The sequence below is a fragment of the Mesoplodon mirus genome (genome assembly GCF_964341445.2).
Source record: "Mesoplodon mirus genome assembly, chromosome: 15".
Classification (NCBI taxonomy): Eukaryota; Metazoa; Chordata; class Mammalia; order Artiodactyla; family Ziphiidae; genus Mesoplodon; species Mesoplodon mirus.
This window is the reverse complement of record NC_138991.1, coordinates 63463193-63482784: the sequence shown is the minus strand read 5'-3', so window position 1 is coordinate 63482784 and position 19592 is coordinate 63463193. Positions and strand designations below refer to the sequence as shown.

The 19592-nt window shown below is 58.5% G+C and overlaps 3 protein-coding genes across 12 annotated transcripts; 2 read left to right on the top strand and 1 right to left on the bottom strand.

The window, feature by feature from the left end:
• Positions 1–474: 474 nt before the first annotated feature.
• Positions 475–3947, top strand: KREMEN2 (kringle containing transmembrane protein 2; the record flags this gene model as incomplete). 4 transcript variants are annotated; one of them, XM_082644577.1, is made up of 9 exons in its annotated part: positions 475–568; positions 807–981; positions 1720–1811; positions 1910–2034; positions 2353–2389; positions 2829–3161; positions 3229–3351; positions 3435–3513; positions 3737–3947. In XM_082644577.1, the coding sequence occupies 9 exons, from the start codon at positions 475–477 to the stop codon at positions 3945–3947; spliced, it is 1269 nt and encodes a 422-aa protein (XP_082500703.1). The 4 variants fall into 4 exon arrangements, with proteins under 4 accessions (XP_082500703.1, XP_082500701.1, XP_082500704.1 ...); XM_082644575.1 differs by having other exon boundaries at positions 2236–2389; XM_082644578.1 differs by lacking the exon at positions 3435–3513 and having other exon boundaries at positions 3737–3879.
• A 1319-nt stretch (positions 3948–5266) lies between these two features.
• On the top strand, positions 5267–8640 carry PAQR4 (progestin and adipoQ receptor family member 4). Of its 5 annotated transcripts, none has more exons than XM_082645248.1 (3): positions 5267–5743; positions 7112–7333; positions 7518–8640. In XM_082645248.1, exons 1-3 carry the CDS (start codon positions 5578–5580, stop codon positions 7949–7951), a joined length of 822 nt encoding a protein of 273 aa, XP_082501374.1. In that variant the 5' UTR covers positions 5267–5577; the 3' UTR covers positions 7952–8640. The 5 variants fall into 5 exon arrangements, with proteins under 5 accessions (XP_082501374.1, XP_082501378.1, XP_082501377.1 ...); XM_082645251.1 differs by having other exon boundaries at positions 5711–5743; positions 7037–7333; XM_082645250.1 differs by lacking the exon at positions 5267–5743 and adding an exon at positions 5995–6490 and having other exon boundaries at positions 7037–7333.
• Positions 8641–8749: 109 nt separating this feature from the next.
• Positions 8750–19592, bottom strand: PKMYT1 (protein kinase, membrane associated tyrosine/threonine 1). Of its 3 annotated transcripts, XM_082645245.1 has the most exons (9): positions 19419–19592; positions 18775–19021; positions 12786–13295; positions 11403–11896; positions 10602–10708; positions 10316–10488; positions 10073–10230; positions 9080–9178; positions 8750–8993 (listed from the first exon to the last, which is right to left on the bottom strand). In XM_082645245.1, the coding sequence occupies exons 3-9, from the start codon at positions 13134–13136 to the stop codon at positions 8882–8884; spliced, it is 1494 nt and encodes a 497-aa protein (XP_082501371.1). In that variant the 5' UTR covers positions 13137–13295; positions 18775–19021; positions 19419–19592; the 3' UTR covers positions 8750–8881. The 3 variants fall into 3 exon arrangements, with proteins under 3 accessions (XP_082501371.1, XP_082501372.1, XP_082501373.1); XM_082645246.1 differs by lacking the exon at positions 12786–13295 and having other exon boundaries at positions 18914–19021; XM_082645247.1 differs by lacking the exons at positions 12786–13295; positions 18775–19021.

Sequence of the window (19592 nt, the reverse complement as noted above, 5' to 3'; positions counted from 1 at the left end):
CGCTCCAGTCTCGGGCGGGGCTTCCCTGCCTCGGTGGTGGGGGGGAGGGAGGGAGGGACCCGGGGGGAGGGACGCCAGGGGGGCAGGAGCCAGCGCGTCGGAGACCTGGGCGAGGGAGACTCAGAGAGCAAGAGGCAGAGGGAGGGGGCGGGTGTGGAAGCCGAGGCAGGACCCCGAGCCCGGAGAGGCAGAGACGGAGAACATCCCTGGCCAGAGATCGTTCCTCCGGGGAGACTCCCAGTAGGGGCCGGGTAAGAGAGACGCCTTCAGGGCCAGAAACCCTGGGAGGCAAATACCCCTGGGAGATATTACCGCCCCCCCCCCCGCCCCAGACAGAGAGCGCCTCGCAGAGCGGGGACGAGGACAGACTGTCAGAGGACAACGCCCCCCAGGCCTCCTGGGAGACCCCGGAGCGACCCCAGGGGCGACAAGGGCCTTGTGCGGGCTAGGGCGACCTCTTCTTGGTTGGGGGAGATGGGGACACGGGCCCCGCAGAGCCTCCTCCTCCTTCTCGTGCTCCGGCTGCTGCTGCCACGCGGGGCCTCAGCTGGGAGCCTGCATAGCCCAGGTGAGTCGCGGCCCGGCGACTGGGCCGAGGTCACCATTCCCTCCTCGGCCTCCGCGCCTAGAACCCGAGTCCCACTGGCGAGGGGGCAGAGCAGGTGGTGGCAGCAGCTGGGCAGCCCGAGGGCCCCGTGGGCGCCGGGGGCGCTGGATGGGGAGCCGGGCGGGAGTTGGCGTCGGAGTGTGGGGTGAGGATGCCCGGCAAGGGTCAGGACCTCCCAGGCCCCGCCATCGCCGTGCAGGCCTGTCCGAGTGCTTCCAGGTGAATGGCGCAGACTACCGCGGCCACCAGAACCGCACGGGCCCGCGCGGGGCTGGCCGCCCGTGCCTCTACTGGGACCAGACGCAGCAGCACAGCTACAGCAGCGCCAGCGACCCCCACGGCCGCTGGGGGCTGGGCGCGCACAACTTCTGCCGGTGAGGGGCGGGGCCTTCGCTGGGGCGGGGCTGGGTGCACTATTACAGGCGTTGGCCTGGAGCTGGGCCTCGGCATGGGCGGAGCGGAGGTCTCCGCTGGGCGGGCACAGGGGCCATCTCGCGGGCCTGGGGGCGTGGCTTAAGCGTGGGGTAGAACCTTTTCTGACCTGGGTCGGGCCTTAGGCGCATAACTTCTGCAGAGCCTCAGGTCAGGCCTGGGCACTCAAGGCGCCCATAAGGGCGCGGCGTAGTCAGAGGGCAAGCCCCGTAGTGAGGGGCCGGGCCCTTGGCTCACATCTTCTTTTGAGACACATCTACTGGTGGTGACGGAGGGATTGGGGGTTCAGAGCCACAGTTTCGGTCTGAAGCGGCAGGAACCGAGCTGAGCGGGAGGACACTTCCCTGCTGAACCGCAAAGCTTAGGGCTCATCACTTCTGCTTTAAAGCAGGATTCCAAGACAAGGGACTTGGCTGAGGCCCATGGCTGGGTGGAGGGCCAATACTACAAATGGCCTCAAAGTCCTCATAGCCTAGCAACAGCTGAAGACCTAAAATCAGCCCCCAGGGCCCTTTAATGACTTCCCACCGTCTACTCGGAAGTCGACATCCATTCTGGTGGGCAAACCAGAATTTGCTCTAACACACACGGTGGCCATTTTGAGAATAAGCCGTGGGTCAGGACTGGAATTTGCCGTTCTTGGGACGGTAGGATCCCAACTATTTCTTCTGTACCCGCAGTAACCCAGATGGTGATGTGCAGCCATGGTGCTACGTGGCCGAGACGGAGGAGGGCATCTACTGGCGCTACTGCGATATTCCCACGTGTCATAGTGAGTGGGCCGGGCTGGACAAGGGTGGAAGCCGGGCTGCCTGGGCAGAGTTCGCTTTTGGAGGAGCCTCACTGAGCCTGACTCTGCTGCCCCCTCAGTGCCTGGGTACCTGGGCTGCTTCGTGGACTCCGGGGCACCCCCGGCCCTCAGCGGCCCCAGCGGCACCTCAACAAAGCTCACGGTCCAGGTGTGCCTTCGCTTCTGCCGCATGAAGGGCTACCAGGTATTGCCCACCTGCCCAGACCAGTGGTGACCCCTGACCTTGACCTCAGGACACAAATCAACTTCCAACTCTGATGCCAAACCTTGACACTGATTTCTGAACCCCCAGCCCGATTCCCACTTCCGACCCCGACCCCTGGCTCCCACCACCCCACCCCCACCCCAGCCCCTGTCTCGGGGGTCACCCAGTCTGTGCTCCCAGTTGGCGGGCGTGGAGGCTGGCTACGCCTGTTTCTGTGGCTCTGAAAGCGACCTGGCCCGGGGACGCCCGACTCCGGCCACAGACTGTGACCAGATCTGCTTTGGCCACCCCGGCCAGCTGTGCGGCGGCGATGGGCGCCTGGGCATCTACGAAGGCGAGGAGTGGGCAGGGATGAGGGTCCCGGGTGAGGGGAAGAATCTGAGTGAGACTCAGCGATGCCGTGCCAGGGGGCGGGATCTGGGAAGGGAAGGCAGTAGGTTGGGGGCGGGGCCTAATAAAGGGATTGGGTTGAGGACTGGGCCCGAAAAGGGGACTGGGCTGAACCTGGGGCCAGGGGTCTGGGTCTGAGGACGGGACCTGAGAAAGGAATTGTTTGAGGGCGAGACTTGAGGAGGGGATTAATAGTTTGACAGCGGGGCCTATGGATGGGGTTGGACGGGGTCGGAGGAGGGAGTTGGACTGAACCTGGGGTGGAGGCGGGGTCCGAAGATGAGGCTGGTCTGTCTGGGGCGGGGCCTAGCTGGGAAGGGGAGGGGCTCTATGTAGAAGGAGCCCGCCGGTCTCCGGGTTCTGACCGCCGGCCCCGCCCACAGTGTCCGTGGGCTCCTGCCAGGGGAACTGGACCGCACCTCAAGGTGTCATCTACTCCCCGGACTTCCCGGACGAGTACGGGCCGGACCGGAACTGTAGCTGGGCGCTGGGCCCTCCGGGCGCCGCCCTGGAGCTCACCTTCCGCCTCTTCGAGCTGGCGGACCCGCGCGACCAGCTGGAGCTGCGCGACGCCGCCTCGGGCAGCCTGCTCCGCGCCTTCGACGGCGCCCGCCCACCGCCGCCGGGGCCGTTGCGCCTGCGCTCCGCCGCACTGCTGCTCACCTTCCGCAGCGACGCTCGCGGCCATGCGCAGGGCTTCGCGCTCACCTACCGTGGTGAGGCCCCGCCGCGTCCCCCCTCAGCCCGCTTCCCCGCCAGCCTGCCTCACACCCCTCTCCGCAGGGCTGCAGGACGCCGACGACCCCGCGCCCCCCAAGGGCTCGGCCCAGACCCCTGCAGGGCCCCCCGACGGGACCAACGTGAGCTGCAGCCCCCGTCCTGGGGCTCCAGAGGCTGCGATTGGGGGTGAGACGGGCGTGGGAGGCGGGAGAGAGTTCGGGGAACAGCCCCTTCCAAGCCCTGTCCTCACCGCACTCGTGTGCCCGCAGCCCAGGTCTTCTTGACGGTGATGGCCGTCTCGGTGCTGCTGCTGTTGCTGCTGTCGCTGCTGCGCCTGCTGCGCGGACGGTGCGCGCTCTGGGGCAGGACCTGAGGGCGGAACTTGCCGGGAGCCTGACGCCCCGCCCCGGTGCCCCGGGGCGAGGGGGGCCCTGGTGGGAAGCTAGGGCCCACGACGGGAACAGGGCTGGAAGGAACTCCTGGGTTCGAGGGACGCGTGGGATCACAAGCCAAGCAAGGTGCTGGAGGTGAGGTTGGTTGGGGGTTCGGCTGACGTCTGCTCCCTCTCTAGGAGCTGCCTGCTGGCTCCGGGTAAAGGGCCCCCAGCGTTGGGGCCTTCCCGGGACCCCGCAAGAAGCTGGGCCGTTTGGTACCGCCGGCCTCGAGGGGTCGCCCTGCCCTGTCCTCCCGGGGACCCCCAGGTTGAGAGTCTAACCGCGAGTTACCGGCCATTGAGCGCCTCCAGCCAGAGTTCCCTGCGCTCACTCATCTCTGCTCTCTGACTCTGGACCCCCAGGGTCCACTGGACCCTCCTGCAGCGGGATAGACTCCTGAGACTCTTTGCCACACACTGTCTACGTTGGCCTTCTGCCCCTTTTAAGTTTGGCAGCTCGGCCTCTAGTCATCTCAAGGAGGCCAGACGTCGGACAGGAAGCATCTGGTGCTATTATTGGGAACTTCACCTGACCCTCGGGGTCCAGATGGTCAAGGTCAAAGGGCAAGAGGAATTCGACTTCCCTCATAAACCTCGATACCTAGATCTTTGAGCCCCTTCTGGGGTGGTTCTGGACTGCTGCCCAAAGTGAAATGTGAGAGGTCAACAAAAGTGGTCAAAAGACCAATCATAGACTTTGAATAAAGGACCTATTTTGGTACAGGGCTCCGGAATTTCTTACGTGTGGGAAGAGCTATGAGAGTACAGTGACAAGACTGGTTGTGTACATGCAAGTTAAAGGTGTTCATCGCAAAGAGTTTCGTGTAGCAGCCTGGAATGCAGAGGAACCGCGGAAGCGGAAGGATGAGTGGGCGGGGTCCTGGAGAAGGGGAGGAGGTGGAGGCCGGTTGTCAGCAGGGTTAAGCAGAAGAAGGGATGCCTTCGTGGACCTGATTTAGGATGAACCCTGTTGGGGACTGAACTTTCTTCCCTAGCCTCCTGCCCTCTCTCCCTCTCCGTTTCCTGCCCGTCCTGGGCGGGGCCGAAGATGCGCCTTTGGCTTGAACAGTGAGCGACTTTGGCCCAGCCCAAACTCGAAGAAGCCTGGCCCGAAGGGCAGGGCCTCACTGGAGGGCTCCGGGCACGTCAGGCACACCCCTAGAAGCCCGGGAGTCTCGGCACGCCTTGCTGCGCTCCGGGGAAGTCGGGCGAGTGGAGATATCACCCGTGTAGTAGGGGCGCGCCGGCTCTAGACCTGACCCGTCCGAAAATCCCGGGTCGGCAGCACCCTGGACAGAGCTCAGGCTGTGGGGTGCTGCAGGGTGGAGGGGCTGTGCCCGGGAGGGTGAATGCCCAAGGGTGAGTCGACCTGGGGGTCGCGCGAAAAGCCCGGGCGAAAAGCAAGGGTTGGATGCGAGCCACCGGGACCCAGAACGTCGGGTCCCAATCCAACAGGCACCCCATGCAAATGAGACCGGGACCGCATATATTATGCTAAGACGCTGAAGGTCTGGGCGGCTGCCGGGAGGAACCTCCCAGCCGGCCGCGCCCATTGGCCCTTGCAGCCGCGACGTCAGGAGCCCAGAGCGCGAAACCCTGGCGGGATGGCCGGGGCGAGCAGCTGGGGCGGAGCCTGGCGTCCCCTCCCGCGTCCGGCCTCGCCCGTCCTCCAGGCAGCCCAGAGACTACTGGCCGCTGCCGCCGCCACAGCAACCGCCGCGAGCTGTCCCTGCACAGCGCCTGCCAGCCGCACTGCGCTCCGGATTCCTGTGCGTCCCCGGCCTCCGCCCAGGCGTGGGGTCGCGGGGCCCGCGCGTGCGCAGCGCGGGAGGGGCACGGGCCGGGACCCCCGGGCCAGCGCGTGCGCGGACCGAGCACTGGGAGGTGGGCGGGCGCAGGGATGAGGCTCCGGGCGCTGTTGGCCCGCTGAGGAGACCCGGGGGCAAGAGGAGCGCGGACCGACTTCGCCCGGCCGGGCCATGGCGTTCCTGGCCGGGCCGCGCCTGCTGGACTGGGCCAGCTCGCCGCCGCACCTGCAGTTCAACAAGTTCGTGCTCACTGGCTACCGGCCGGCCAGCAGCGGCTCGGGCTGCCTGCGTAGCCTCTTCTACATGCACAACGAGCTGGGCAACATCTACACGCACGGTGAGCCGCGCCCCGCATCCCCCATCTGCGGCAGCCCTGCCCGCGCCGGGCCGGGGGCCCGAAGGCCGAGGAGAGCCCCAGCGCCCAGGTCCTGGGCTGCCCCGGCCCTGGCACGGCCAGGAGCCGCGGTGACAAAGCTGCCATTGTGCCGATCGTCGCTGCCCGCTTCTGCTCCCCCGGCGGGGCCCCCGGGGCAGGCGAGGGAAGCAGAGTCGGAGACCGAATCCGCTTAATCCCTCTGAGCCCTGGGAATAAGGAATTTGGTTTCCGGCCGCTTCGTAATCCCTGCGCCCTGGCACCCTCTACCGCCAGCACCCGTCCCGGAGATGGGTGTTGACTTTGGCGAGGAGGGGCCCAGGAGGAGAAGCTAGGCCCCGGCCGCTTTGCCGCCCCCGCCCGCCCATAGCAGCCCAGCCGCCGGGCTCCGCCTGGTGGCGGCTCCTCCCCGCCTCCGACCCCGCCCCGGGCCCCTCCTCCACGGCCCCGCGGAACTGTGCTGACACAGCCTTGCCCGTCCTTGGCCTACCCGGGTGGAGAGAGGGGCCCTGAGTGCGCTGGGCCCAGCCTTGGTACCTGCCCCCTGGGGGACTGTGGCCTGGCTAGACCCTGCCAAGAGTGGGCAGTCAGCGGCCACAGCCTGCCAGTGCCGACCTTTGACCCATGTGAGGGCAATGCCAAAGTGCCTGCAGGAAGTGGTAGGAATGGTTCTGAGGGCCTGGACTGGGAGGACTGGAACTCCCTGAAAAGGTGCCTGGGTAGAAGATGGAACAGGGTTCTTTCAGCCCCCTGCCTTGCCTGGCCTCACCTGCTCTGGTGGACAAAAAGGCCCACAGCCTCCATCTGTCTGGTCCCTTCTGGAGAGGAGAGGACATAGGGATTGGGAGGAGCAAGATAAGTGGCCCTGGGATCTGTTGTCATTGCCTACATGTCGGATTCAGAACTCACCTTGAGATCATGCCCCCTCTGGCTTCTGCTGATATACCTAGGCCAGACTGGGGAGTGGGGGCCCCCTGCTTTCCTGGTAAGTGGTGTGGTGGCTGCAAGGGTGAGACCAGCTTGGGAGTCAGACTGCCCGGGGCTCTGTACTGCTTCATTGCTTACTTGCTGGGGTTCCCTGGGGCAGGTTACTCAGTTTCCTCACCCATAAAGTGGGGATAATGGTCTCCCCTTCCCAGAACTATTGTGAGCTCTGCTAAATAAAGTTACTGAAAGCCCAGAGCCTGCCTCTGTCCAGGGCCGGCCAAGAGTTGGCCAACAGCCTTGTCAGGACCTGTCTTGCTCCTATCCCTCTAGCCTGTGGCCTCATTGAGGACATGACTTGTCCTCAGTGCTGAAGCTGTCTGATGGAAAACTGTCTCCCTCCCCCAGGGCTGGCCCTGCTGGGCTTCCTGGTGCTGCTGCCCATGACCTTGCCCTGGGGTCAGCTGGGCAAGGATGGCTGGCTGTGGGGCACACACTGTGTAGCCTGCCTGGCACCCCCTGCAGGCTCTGTGCTCTATCACCTCTTCATGTGCCACAAAGGGGGCAGCCCTGTGTACACTCGGCTCCTTGCCCTGGATATGTGTGGGGTCTGCCTCGTCAACACCCTCGGTGAGCCAAGGGATGGGGTGGGGGGCGGAGGGCTTGAAGGATGGGAGCTGGGGGTCGGGTACACTCACATGAGCCTGAGATAGAGAGGGCAGGTATCAGGGAAACTGGAAGGAAAAAAAAAAGGGACAAGGGCAGGTGGACCCCCAGACTGATGTGCCCTCTCCTGCCTCTCTCCTCTGTGCAGGGGCCCTGCCCATCATCCACTGCACCCTGGCCTGCAGGCCCTGGCTGCGCCCAGCTGCCCTGGTGGCCTACACCGTGTTGTCGGGTGTGGCAGGCTGGAGGGCCCTCACCGCCCCCTCCACCAGTACCCGGCTCCGCGCTTTTGGCTGGCAGGCTGGCGCCCGCCTCCTGGTATTTGGGGCCCGGGGAGTGGGGCTGGGCTCTGGGGCTCCAGGCTCCCTGCGCTGCTACCTGCGCATGGATGCACTGGCACTGCTTGGGGGGCTGGTGAACGTGGCCCGCCTGCCAGAGCGCTGGGGACCGGGCCGCTTCGACTACTGGGGTAACTCACACCAGATCATGCACCTGCTCAGCGTGGGCTCCATCCTCCAGCTGCACGCTGGCGTCGTGCCTGACCTGCTCTGGGCCGCCCGGCACATCTGCCCCCCGGACTGAGCCACCTCCCGCCCGCCATGCCGGCCTGCTCACAGTCCTCTAGGGCCAACAGCACCATGCTGGTTCCCTGGATGCTTCCAGCAAATGGGACTTCCTAGCGGGGAGCCCTCGTCTGTTCATCCATTCTTCCCTGTGGACTAGCCTCTTTTACTCACACGTTGGAGCTCCACTTCCCCTTCCTGCCTTCTTCCACGGGACTTACAGGCTGAAAGGAAACCTTCCCTTCTCTGGGCCTGTTTTTACCCTCTGTGACCTGTGAGGTTTGGGCCAGAGGGACAGTTGGGATCCTGCCAGCCCAGAGCCATCACCCACCCTGACCCTCACATAAGGCACCTCACAGCTGCCTAGCCCAGCCTCCTGCCCTCTGTCTGTCCACCCTGCATGCTGGCCCTCCCAGCAGCCCGTTCTCCCTGCTGTTCTCCAGAGACTGTGGAATGAGGGGTCTGGACAACAGGACTAGCCTCTTATCCCAGGACCTAGGGGCAGGAGGGTGGTGGCTGCTGCTTTTTCCAGGCAACTGGCACAGAGATGTAAAGAGCTGAATGGCCCTGGACCCAGGCCCCACTGAGCTGAGGGCACCTTCCACCTTGAGTGCTCTGAAAGCTCGACCTGCCCAGCAGGGACGTGCCTGCTCAGGAAATCTTTACTCCACGCAGTGGGTGACTCCCAGCTCCAGTCTGCCAGCCTGGGGCTTGGGGCCTTGCAGCAGAGCTCAGCCTTGGCCCGCCGCAGGGGCCTCAGACCCTGGGCAACGTCAATAAGCGCCGTGTTGCCACGCAAGCAAGCTTGGGTACTCCCAAGATTCAAATACCTTTTATTAGACACGGCCAGGCAGAAGGGACCACTGGAGTTTCCAGAGGGACCCCAGCCTCCAGGAGGATGGAGGGAAGGGGCTAAGAGGTTAAAAGTGCCGAGCCTGGGCCCGTGGGCTCAGGTTGGGCCCAGTGAGTCCTCAAACAGGCTGAGGAGGTTCCGAGGCTCAAAGGCGGGGAAGGTGCCCTGTGGGGGCTCTGAGTCAATGTCACTTAGGTCCAGAGAATCCCTAGGGGGAGAGAAGAAAAGAGAGAAGTGACTCTCAGGATCTGAAAGCTGCCCCCTCCCACCCCCTGGGACCCTGGGCCTGCTCACCTCAGAGTATACCTGCCCCAGGGGGCAGGGGAGCCACTGCAGGGGGTGGAGGTGCTCCCGGCAGCCCTGGCCAGGATGGCCTCTGGAGAGAGCGAGGGCCTGCAGGGGGTAGGCAAGACAAGCAGGGTGTCGAGGGGAGGGGAGGAGGCCACGGCTGGGTGGGAGCAGCAACACCAATCCTGACCCTATGCGGGCTCCGGGCTCCTGCCTGACACAGGCAGGTGCCATTCTCGGACAATGGGCATTGGTGGACATTGAAAGAGCACTCTGACAACTTCTAAAGTCTACCTGGCCACATTCAAATGCCACCTCGGTCCCTTTTCAGAACACATGGGCTCTGACTGAGCTGACTTTGAAATGACCTTGTGGTAACTGAAGCTCATCTGGCACTTTGCCTGCTATAAAGCAGCCCCATGGCAATGGGGTGACATTCTTGTAAGGAAGGGGTTAATGGCGTGATTCCTTCTGAGAACTGTCTGCCCTGAGCTTGTGGTTTCCTTTGCAGTAGTTTCTTAATTACAGCCTCTCACTTGGCCACTAGGCACCTGGGACTAAGGAATTCCTCCCAGGGTGGGCACTCACCAGGCTCTGGGGTTTTGCGCCCTGAGAGGAAGGATAACGCCTTGCCCTTGGGTACTGGCAGCCTCTGGGGGGTGTGGGCTGCACTGCCCGCCTTTCCCAGCAGGTGCTGTGGCCCCTGTGCTGCTCCCCAGCATGGCAGCACCCTCACTGTGAGGTTGCCAGTTCGCCCTGCTCCATACGGCCTCTGGTCCACACACTGAGATTAGAAGAAACAACTGCACTCAAACTAGGCCAGGCCGCACCCCCACCAGCCTTGGTTTCCTTCCCGGGGTTTGATGGGGGCCAGGTTTGTGGGAGGGATGCCGGTTCACTACTAATTCCCATGGGCCTGGGGCCTCGGGCGTGGGGTTTGGCCATGCTGACGGCCCATCTCCCCCAACTCCCAGCTGCCTGCCCGGAGTCCTCACCCACCCTATGCTGTCGTCATCCCAGTTGCTGGCGAGGCTGCTGTCCAGGAGGAGGCTGCAGGGCGGCGAGCCAGGCGGGGTGGCCGGCGGACCCAGGGGCTGCAGCCAGCTGGCAGGGTGTGCCAACCCGTGCCAGAGCCAGCACAGCAGGGAAAGCAGGGCCTGTGGGGACAGGGGGCCGAGGAAGGCTAGGCAGACCCTGGGCCAGGGAACAGAGAAGGACCGCCCATCACCTTCCCTGGCTTACCTGCCACAGGGCCCACCCTCGACTGAGGGCCTCGGCAGCCATGTACCACAGGACAGTCCAGGGCCGCGGCTGCCTGAGCATGGGCAGGGCCAGCAGGGCCTCGGCTGTGGCCCGCAGCTTGGGGTCAGGTTCCAGCATCATGGTGAGGACGGAACGCAGCTCAGAAGACAGGCCTGTCCCCGGGGCAGGGCCACATCAGGGGTGATGGGGCCTTGAGCTTGGCAGTCCCTTGCCACCAGCCACCGCCCCATGAGAGCCTGCCCTCCAATCCTCTCCCCCCACTCACCAGCAGTGAACTCAGGGGGCAGGTAGCCCTGGCGCAGCTGCTGCCAGCCCTCCCCACCATGGGGCAGCTCCATGTTGCACGCCACCTCCAGGATGGTGAGACCCAGACTGGGAGGAACAGGGACAGAAGAGGGGCAGCGTTGACCTTGAGACACAGAACCCAGAGCCTCAGGCTACCCCCAAGAAGAGGGGTAGGAAAGGGATGCTATCTTCCACCATGAGCCAGGGAGGCAGGGAAGGAGGGGCTGGGGGCCCTGAGAAGGTCTCAGCAGGGCTGGTGATGGGGACTATATCATGGAGCACAGACCCCGGGCCCAGCATAGCCCACACACCACCTACCCCCCCACCCCGCCCCCATAGGACCGGCACTCTGGTCGCTCTTGTTAACAGTGATGTTATCATCCTGTTGATGTGACTGGATGCTACTGTCAGAAGCAGAGCAGTGGTGACCAGCATGGACCTTGGAACCCAGCGCCTGGTCCAGGCCCAGCCTCACCACCTGCTCACTGTGGACTTGGGGAAAGTCCCTTAACCTGCTGTGCCCAATCCCCCTGTAAATGGAGTAATAATAGTCCCTCCCTTGGAAGTGTGGTGAAATGACAAGTGAATCAGGTAAAGTGGCTCCAGAGGGTTCTCTGATTAGACAGCTTAACTCTCCAGACCCCTCTCAACTAGAGGGCGGGACCCCCAACCCCTTGGGGAAGCATCTCTCATCAAGTCTTCCTGACTTTGGGCTAGGATGGTGACCCTTTGCTGACCACTCCCCCGCCCACCAGGAAGAGCCTCCCACGTCAAGCCCTACCTGAACACATCTGCCGCTGTCCCATAAGAGCCTTGAAGCAGCTCGGGGGCCATGTAGCGAGGGTCTCCCTCCTGGGCCTCGCTAGCTCCGGATGCACCCAGCTCCATCAGCAGCCCAAAGTCTCCTAGCTTGCAGCGGTCCCGGGGCCCCAGGAAGATATTGGCGGGCTTGACGTCAAGGTGGACCAGGCCTTGGCTGTGCAGGTGGGCCAAGGCCAGCAGGGTGTCCCGCAGGTAGCCCCAGACCTGGGCCTCGGGCAGGCTGGCGCCCCAGGCCTCACAGTGCTGCTGTAGGCTGGGCCCACACAGCTCTGTCTGCAGGTATAGGATGCCGCCCTCCTCCCAGGCTTGCTTCAGCCGCACGCAGCACGGGTGCTGCCCCACCTTCTCATGGCCGCCGACCTCGGCCAGCTTGCGGGCCCGGTCCTTGGGGCCCCGGAAAGGCGACATGCAGCGCTTCACGGCATAGAGCCGGCCGTCTTCCTTGGAGCGCACCTGGAAGCGAGGGGGCACAACCACTCAGGAGGACAACCCAGAAGATTCTGTTAAGATTTCACGTGTGCGGAAGGTATGGCACGGCAGCTACCTTAGAGTGACCCCCACGTGTGCAAGAGCAAAGCTGGACAAATCTTCACCCCAGGTGCTGGTTTGCTGGAGACCCAGCGACAGAAGAGACAGGGCAGACCTCTAAGTACAGGCCCAGGAGGATACGTTAAGTAAAAAAGCTGCCTACAGAACAGCACGGGCAGTGTGGTCTGCCATGCGGCATATGAGATGGGTTTGTTTCTATCTGATCAACTCCAGAGAAGTACAGAGAAAAGTCTGGAAGGAAGAACGCCCACCTGAGAATCACCGTGGTTTCCCCTGACCTAGGGGCCTCTGTACTTTTTAACAAAATTGTCTTCATGTAGTACTTGTGTAAGGAAAACTACCATTTTAGAGGAAATATACATGATTGGAAAATATATTTAAGAAACAAAAGGTGGCATGGAGGTGTCGCCTGAGTGCCTGCAGCTGGAGGGAGGTGGGGTGGGCACCGCACTGGGGGCGGGGGGTGGCCTGGCTCCGGGGCCTTGTGGAGCTTGCCAAGACCCCCACACGGCTGGCACCAGGCAGGAGGAGGTGGCCGGTAGGAGCCATCGCAAGGTGTGCCAGGCTCTGGACAAGGGGAGAGTGTGTACTGAGGGGGCCTCAGAGGGGCCTGCATGGAGGGTTATGAGAAAGCGGCCAAGTCCAGCACTGAGGGGAGCCTGCCAGCCCAAGAGGTGGGCCGTCAGGGGAAAGGAGGGGAACAGGCTTCCCAGGACACTGTCCCATCCCAGCCGGGGTGGTGAGGCGGCAGGGGGTTACCCCAGACAGGCCTGGGGAGCTGTTACTGACTCACCTTGAAGACCTCTCCATAAGAGCCGTGGCCCAGGCGGCCAAGCCTGTGGAAACTCTGCTGGAAGAAGGACTCCGGCCGGCTCGGGTCATACCCGGGGCTCTGCAGGGGCTCGGAGGCTCGGCCTCGGAACGACACCCGCCGAGGCTGGGGCTGATGCCAGCCTGGGGTCCGAGGAGGGAAGAGGCGGCTGATGGGGATGCTGCCCTTGGCAGGGGGCCGGGGCGGGAGGCTCCGACTGACACCCCGAGGCCTCTTGAGGGAGAAGCCAGGTTCTGCATGGCGGAAGTAGGCTGGGACCGGGACGGGGGTGCCACTCAGGGGTGGCGGGTTGCCCTCTTCGGGCACAGGCATGTCCAGCACAGGAGCCCCCTTGGGGCAGAGTTCAGAACAGTGTGTCACTCAGAACAGCACCGGGTCCTATGGCCCCAAAGAGGCTGCAGAAGAGAGCGGAGTCTACACCACACACACACACTCTGCTTTACACATGGAGGCGGTGGCCACAACAAGCACCTGGTGGGAAAAGGTATATAAATGTATGCACGCCTGCAGGTGGTCACCTGCACCTTGGGGGTTAGAGACACATAGACTGAAAACCACGGGGTCGTGTCCTGGAGGTTCCCACAGTCCAGCAGAGGTTAAACCAAGGCATGTTCTGGAGCCAGACCACACCTGTGTGCACATCCCTTCCTTGTTTGGCCCTAAAATATCCCACCTGGGGGAATTCCCTGGCGGTCCTGTGGTTAGGACTCAGCACTTTCACTGCCATGACCCAGGATTCAATCCCTGGTTGGGGAACTAACATGCCGCAAGCAGGGTGGCATGGCAGACAAACAAACAAACAGACAAATAGATAAATAGATAAATAAATAGATAGATAAATAAATAAATAAAAGATGGCCAAAAAACTAAATAAATAAAAATTAAAACTTAAAAAATCAAGGGACTTCCCTGGTGGCACAGTGGTTAAGATTCCGCACTCCCAATGCAGGAGGCCCGGGTCCAATTCCTGGTCAGGGAACTAGATCCCACATGCATGCCACAACTAAGAGTTTGCATGCCACAACTAAGGAGTCTGCTGGCCGCAACTAAGACCTGGTACAACCAGAAAAAAAAAAAAAAAATCCAACCTCTTCCAAGACTGTAAGGTAGAAATATTAACACAGGTCTGCTATCCCTTATCTCCAATTCCAAAGGAAAAAAGAAAGTCTAGGGCTTCCCTGGTGGCACAGTGGTTAAAAATCCACCTGCCAATGCAAGGGACATGGGTTCGATCCCTGGTCCGGGAAGATCCCACATGCTGCGGAGCAACAAAGCCCATGTGCCACAACTACTGAAGCCCGCGCACCTAGAGCCCATGCTCCACAAGAGAAGCCACCTCAATGAGAAGCCCGTGCACTGCAATAAAGAGTAGCCCCTGCTCGACGCAACTAAAGAAAGCCCACGTGCAGCAACGAAGACCCAACGCAGCCAAAAATAAATAAATAAATAAATTTATATATTAAAAAAAAAAAAAAAAAAAGGGCTTCCCTGGTGGCGCAGTGGTTGAGAGTCCGCCTGCCGATGCAGGGGACACGGGTTTGTGCCCCGGTCCAGGAAGATCCCACATGCCGTGGAGCGGCTAGGCCCGTGAGCCATGGCTCCTGAGCCTGCGCGTCCGGAGCCTGTGCTCTGCAATGGGAGAGGCCACAACAGTGAGGCCCACGTACCGCAAAAAAAAAAAAAAAAAAAAAGAAAGTCTGAATTTCAAATTTCTTTCTTGCTTCCTTTTTCGTAGTTGAGGTGCTAAAACTCAGTTAGTGGGGTTTCACTTCCAGCTCCATGTAGCAGAGGCTAAACTTCAGCTGAGTATAGCAGAGAGGCTGGGGGCTTCCTCCTTTCACCAGCCCCTACTCAGAGAGACAGGCACCACTGTCCCTGTCCCCAGCTCCAGAGCTATAGCTCAGGAGATTCTGGCCAGGGAGAGGCAGGCCGTGAAACAGAGAGCTCTGTTGCAAAAAACTGCAAAAAAACTGACTTGATTAGAAGCAGAGTGTGAGAAGTTCAAGCCTAAAGGCCCTCTCAAAATCAGTGGAGGTTTTGGTACTAAGCAATTAGGGGGAGGCTGGTACCTCCATTAGCACTACAAGTGAACCACAGGACAACTAGTTTACCAGAGAGAACTGGGGAAAGAGACAGCTAAGAAGAGGCTTCCTGGGGTCAGAACAAACCTTAAACACTGAACTCCAAAGCTACCCCTTTAGGGACTTCCCTGGTGGCACAGTGGTTAAGAATCTGCCTGCCAATACAGAGGACATGGGTTCGAGCCCTAGTCCGGGAAAGATCCCACATGCAGCACAACTACTGAAGCCCATGCACCTAGAGCCTGTGCTCCACAACGAGAGAAGCCACGGCAATGAGAAGCCCAAGCACCGCAACAAAGTGTAGCCACACGCAGCAACGAAGACCCAACACAGCCCCCCCCCCAAAAAAAAGCTACCCCTTTAAGGCCCAAATTTGACTGGATCAGTCTATGGAGCAATTGATGCTCCAGGGCATTGTCAAAAACAACAGAGCAATCATCCAGCAATTGGTGGGGCCTGACAGCTGCGTATGATCAGGGAAAAGACAAACAGAGCCCCCCTAAAACCACTAGTGTCCCAGGGTGACTGTGCACATGCCCAAGGCTGGGCCCTCTGAGGAGCAAAGTCAAAGGCTTCACATTGTTTAGGAAAGAGACATCACTACAGTGGTCCAGCCAGTCACTAAACAAGCAAAAACAATCCCAAGCCCCCATGGGTAGGGTGAGGAACCAATATTCACAGTTGCTACAACATATCTAAAATGTCAAAGAAAAATTACAAGATATGCAAAGACACAGGAGACTGTGACCCATACACAGGAAAAAAAACATACAGCAAAAACTCCCTGTAAGAGAGACCAGATGTCAGATTTAACAGACAGACTTCACAGTAGCCACTATAAATATGTACAAAGAACCAAAGGAAACCACACTTGAAGAAGTAAAGGAAACACAATGACAACATCTCATTAAATAGAGAATATCAATAATGAGATAGAAATTATAAAAGAACCAAATGCATAGTTGAAAAGTACAATGTCACTGAAATGAAAAAATTCACTGGAGGGGTTCAACAATAGATTTGAACTGGCAGAAGAAATAATCAGTGAACTTGAAGATAGTTTGATAGAAATTATGTAATCTGAAAAACAGACAAAGAAAAGGGAACCAAACCTCAGAGAAATGTTAGGACAGCATTAAGTGAATCAACATATGCATGATGGGTACACCAGAGGAGAGAAGAGAAGGAACTGCAAAAGTATGGATTAAAACTTTCCAAATGTGATTTTAAAAATATTAACATAGCCAAGAAGCTCAATGAACTTCAAGTAGGATAAATGCAGAGATCCACTCACAGACACACCATATTAAAACTGCTGAAAAACAAAAACAAGGGGAAAATCTTGAGAGGAGCAAGAGAAAATGACTCATCACTGACAACCCCCCCCCATAAGATTAACTGTTAACTTCTCAAAAGAAACAATGGAGGCCAGAAGGAAGTGGGATGACATATTCAAGCACTAGGGGGAAAATTTGTCAACCAAGAATCCTATATCCAATGAAACTATCTTTCGAAAATAAAGGCAAAAAAAGAGGGCTTCCCTGGTGGTGCAGTGGTTGAGAGTCCGCCTGCTGATGCAGGGGACGCAGGTTCGTGCCCCGGTCTGGGAAGATCCCACATGCCACGGAGCGGCTGGGCCCATGAGCCATGGCCCCTGAGCCTGCGCGTCCAGAGCCTGTGCTCCGCAACGGGAGAGGCCACAGCAGTGAGAGGCCCGCGTACCGCAAAAATAAATAAATAAATAAAGGCAAAAAAGAGATATTCCCAGATAAACAAAAACAGAAAGAATGCATTGCTAGCAGACCTGCTTTACAAGGAAAACTAAAGGAAGTTCTTCAAGCTGAAAGCATGTGATCCCAAACAAACAGTAATTCAAACATACATGAAAAAAAGAAAGAGCACCAGTAAAGGTAATTATGTAATATAAAAGACAGTGTAAATGCATATTTTTCTCCTTTCTTCTTTTAACTGATTTAAAAAGCAACTGTATAAAACTATGTATGTAACTGTATTGTTGGGCATATAATATATAGAAATGTAATATACTTGCAAATAACAGCACAAAGATTTAAGTGCGTGGGAACAAAATTATATTGGACTAGAAAATGACACCAGATGGTAACTCAGACCCACAGGAACAAATGAAGAGAACCAGAAATAGTAAAAAAGAAGGTCAATGTAAAAAATTTTTACACATACACTTGCTTTTCTTTCTTCCCCCAACTTCTTTAAGAAATTAAAGATGACCTAAATAAACGGAAAGGCATTATATGTTCATAGATCCAAAGACTTAATATAAATAAAATGATAATACTCTCCAAATTGATCTACAGACTCAGCACAATCACTATCAGAATCCCAGGTAGCTTCTTTACAGAAATTGGCAAACTGATCCTAAAAATCATATGGAAATTCACAGGACCCAAAAGAGTCAAAACAAAGTTGGAGGACTCACACTTCCCCATTTTAAAACTTACTACAAAGCGGGACTCCCCTGGTGGTGCAGTGGTTAAGAATCCGCCTACCAATGCAGCGGACACGGGTTTGATCCCTGGTCTGGGAAGATCCCACATGCCGCAGAGTAATTAAGCCTGTGCACCGCAACTACTGAGCCTGTGCTCTGGAGCCCGCATGCCACAACTGCTGAAGCCTGTGCGCCTAGAGCCCATGCTCCGCAACAAGAGAATCCACTGCAGTGAGAAGCCTGCGCACCACAATGAAGAGTAGCCCCCCTGTCACAACTAGAGAAAGCCCGCACACAGCAATGAAGACCCAACACAGCCAAAAATAAATGAATAAAAATAAATAAATTAAGTTTAAAAACTTACTACAAAGCTACAGTAATCAAAACAGTGTGTTTTGGATAGACTTAAGGATAGACCTGAAGATCAATGGAATAGAATTGAGTTCAGAAATAAACCCTCACATTTATAGTCAACTGATTTTGACAAGGGTGCCAAAACAACTCAGCAGAAATAAAAGTCTTCTCAACAAACGGTGCTGGGACAACTGGATATCTACATGCAAAGCTCATTTAGCAGAAAAATCTGACCTGGCCTATTCTTCCCTCTAAGTGTAAAATAATCATATATTTCTTGACAGAAATATTAATGTGTTTGATTATGAAATGATGTCCCAGACCCATGAATGGATGGTGTTACATATAAATGTTACACACACCCTATTAGCTTTCTAAAATGGGAGACATTTTGAATTCTGAAACACACCTGGCCTCAGGGGTTTGTGGACCGGTAATGCTAACTTCATGGAAGCCTTAGTCTAGTGCCTGGCATGCAGATCCCTCAGTAACTGTTATATAATAAATAATATATAATAAATAACGCTCTGAGTAGTAATTGAAAGAACACACAAAATACAGTGGTCCCACGGGTGTAAGTGACTTTTGTATTGGAGCAAAGAGGGCTACTGTGTTGCTATAATGTTATAATTGAAAGAATAACAAGAGGAAAAAAGGAGAGAAGTCCAATTTTGAGAGGAGCCACAGTGTATCAAAAGATTCCATACTCAGCAGGGGGTGAGTCAGTGACTGAAACTGGAGGGAGCAGTCATCTGAAGGGTACTCTCCAGTGCCTAGGAAAGTGAGGCATGAGGGGAGGGACCCCACAGGGGCCTGCATGGAAGACTCACCCTACAGCCTGTGGGTACCCTCCCTCTGCCTCTATGCATCTCAGGAATCCCATCCCAGAGTTTCTCAAAGTGAGGGACCAGGGTGTCAGGAACCCCTAGGGTGCCAGGAACCCCTAGGGTGCTGGTTAGAAGTAGAGCCTCCAGGCCCAGCCATATCACATTCAGGGACATTGGGCACCTGCATCTTAAACCAATTCTCAGATCATCCCAATGTCACTTACGTTCTAGCACCATTGGCATGGCCAAACAGCTTTGGGGGTGGAATGGGGAGGGAGGAGAAGCAGGGGCTCCCGGTGAATCCAGGGTGGCCCTGAGCAGAAGCCAGGCCGGCATGAGCTCTGCAGCTTTCAGGGGCCTCACCCTCTCACTGGGCAGGACACATCTGCTGACCACGGTCTATCGCACTAGACTGTGAGTTCCTCCTGGTCAGGGCCACAGCTGATTCACCTCCGTGGGCGTGGGGAAAGCCTGGCGAATAGAGTTGAGCAGACCAGCTGTCACGGGGGAGGGGCTATAGATGGAAGGTCGGTGGGGCTTTTCCTGGGGAGGGACGAGTAAAGGGGGAGCAGTCGCTGTGGAAGGGGGCTCCCAGAAGAAGGGGGATAGGGAGGCCGAGGAAGGAGGAGGGCAAGGACCGTCTAGCGGCAGGAGCCGCTAGAGGGGAAGTGGGCGGAGCCGCGCGCTGCAGGGCTGGCCCAGGGAGGGGTGGGGCTGTCGGAGAGGTGAGGAAGGAGGCGGGAGGGGGATGGGGGTGAGGCAGATCCGGGGAAGGACTGTCAGGGGGCAAGGAGTTGCTCGCGAGGGAGGTAGAAGGGAGGAGAGGGCGATCCCGCCCGAGAAACTTCAGGGCCAGGTATGGGCTCACCTGGGGCGGGAGAGCGGGGCGCAGCTCAGCAAGGTCCCAGATTCCGGGTCGGCGGAGGGCACAGGAGCCCTCGGAGCGGTCCGAGGTCTTCGGCCCACTGCTCCCCAAGCCAGGGCGGGAGGACTCCGGAGGGGGAACGGCCCGTGAACGCGCGCGGACACGGCTCGCGCCAAA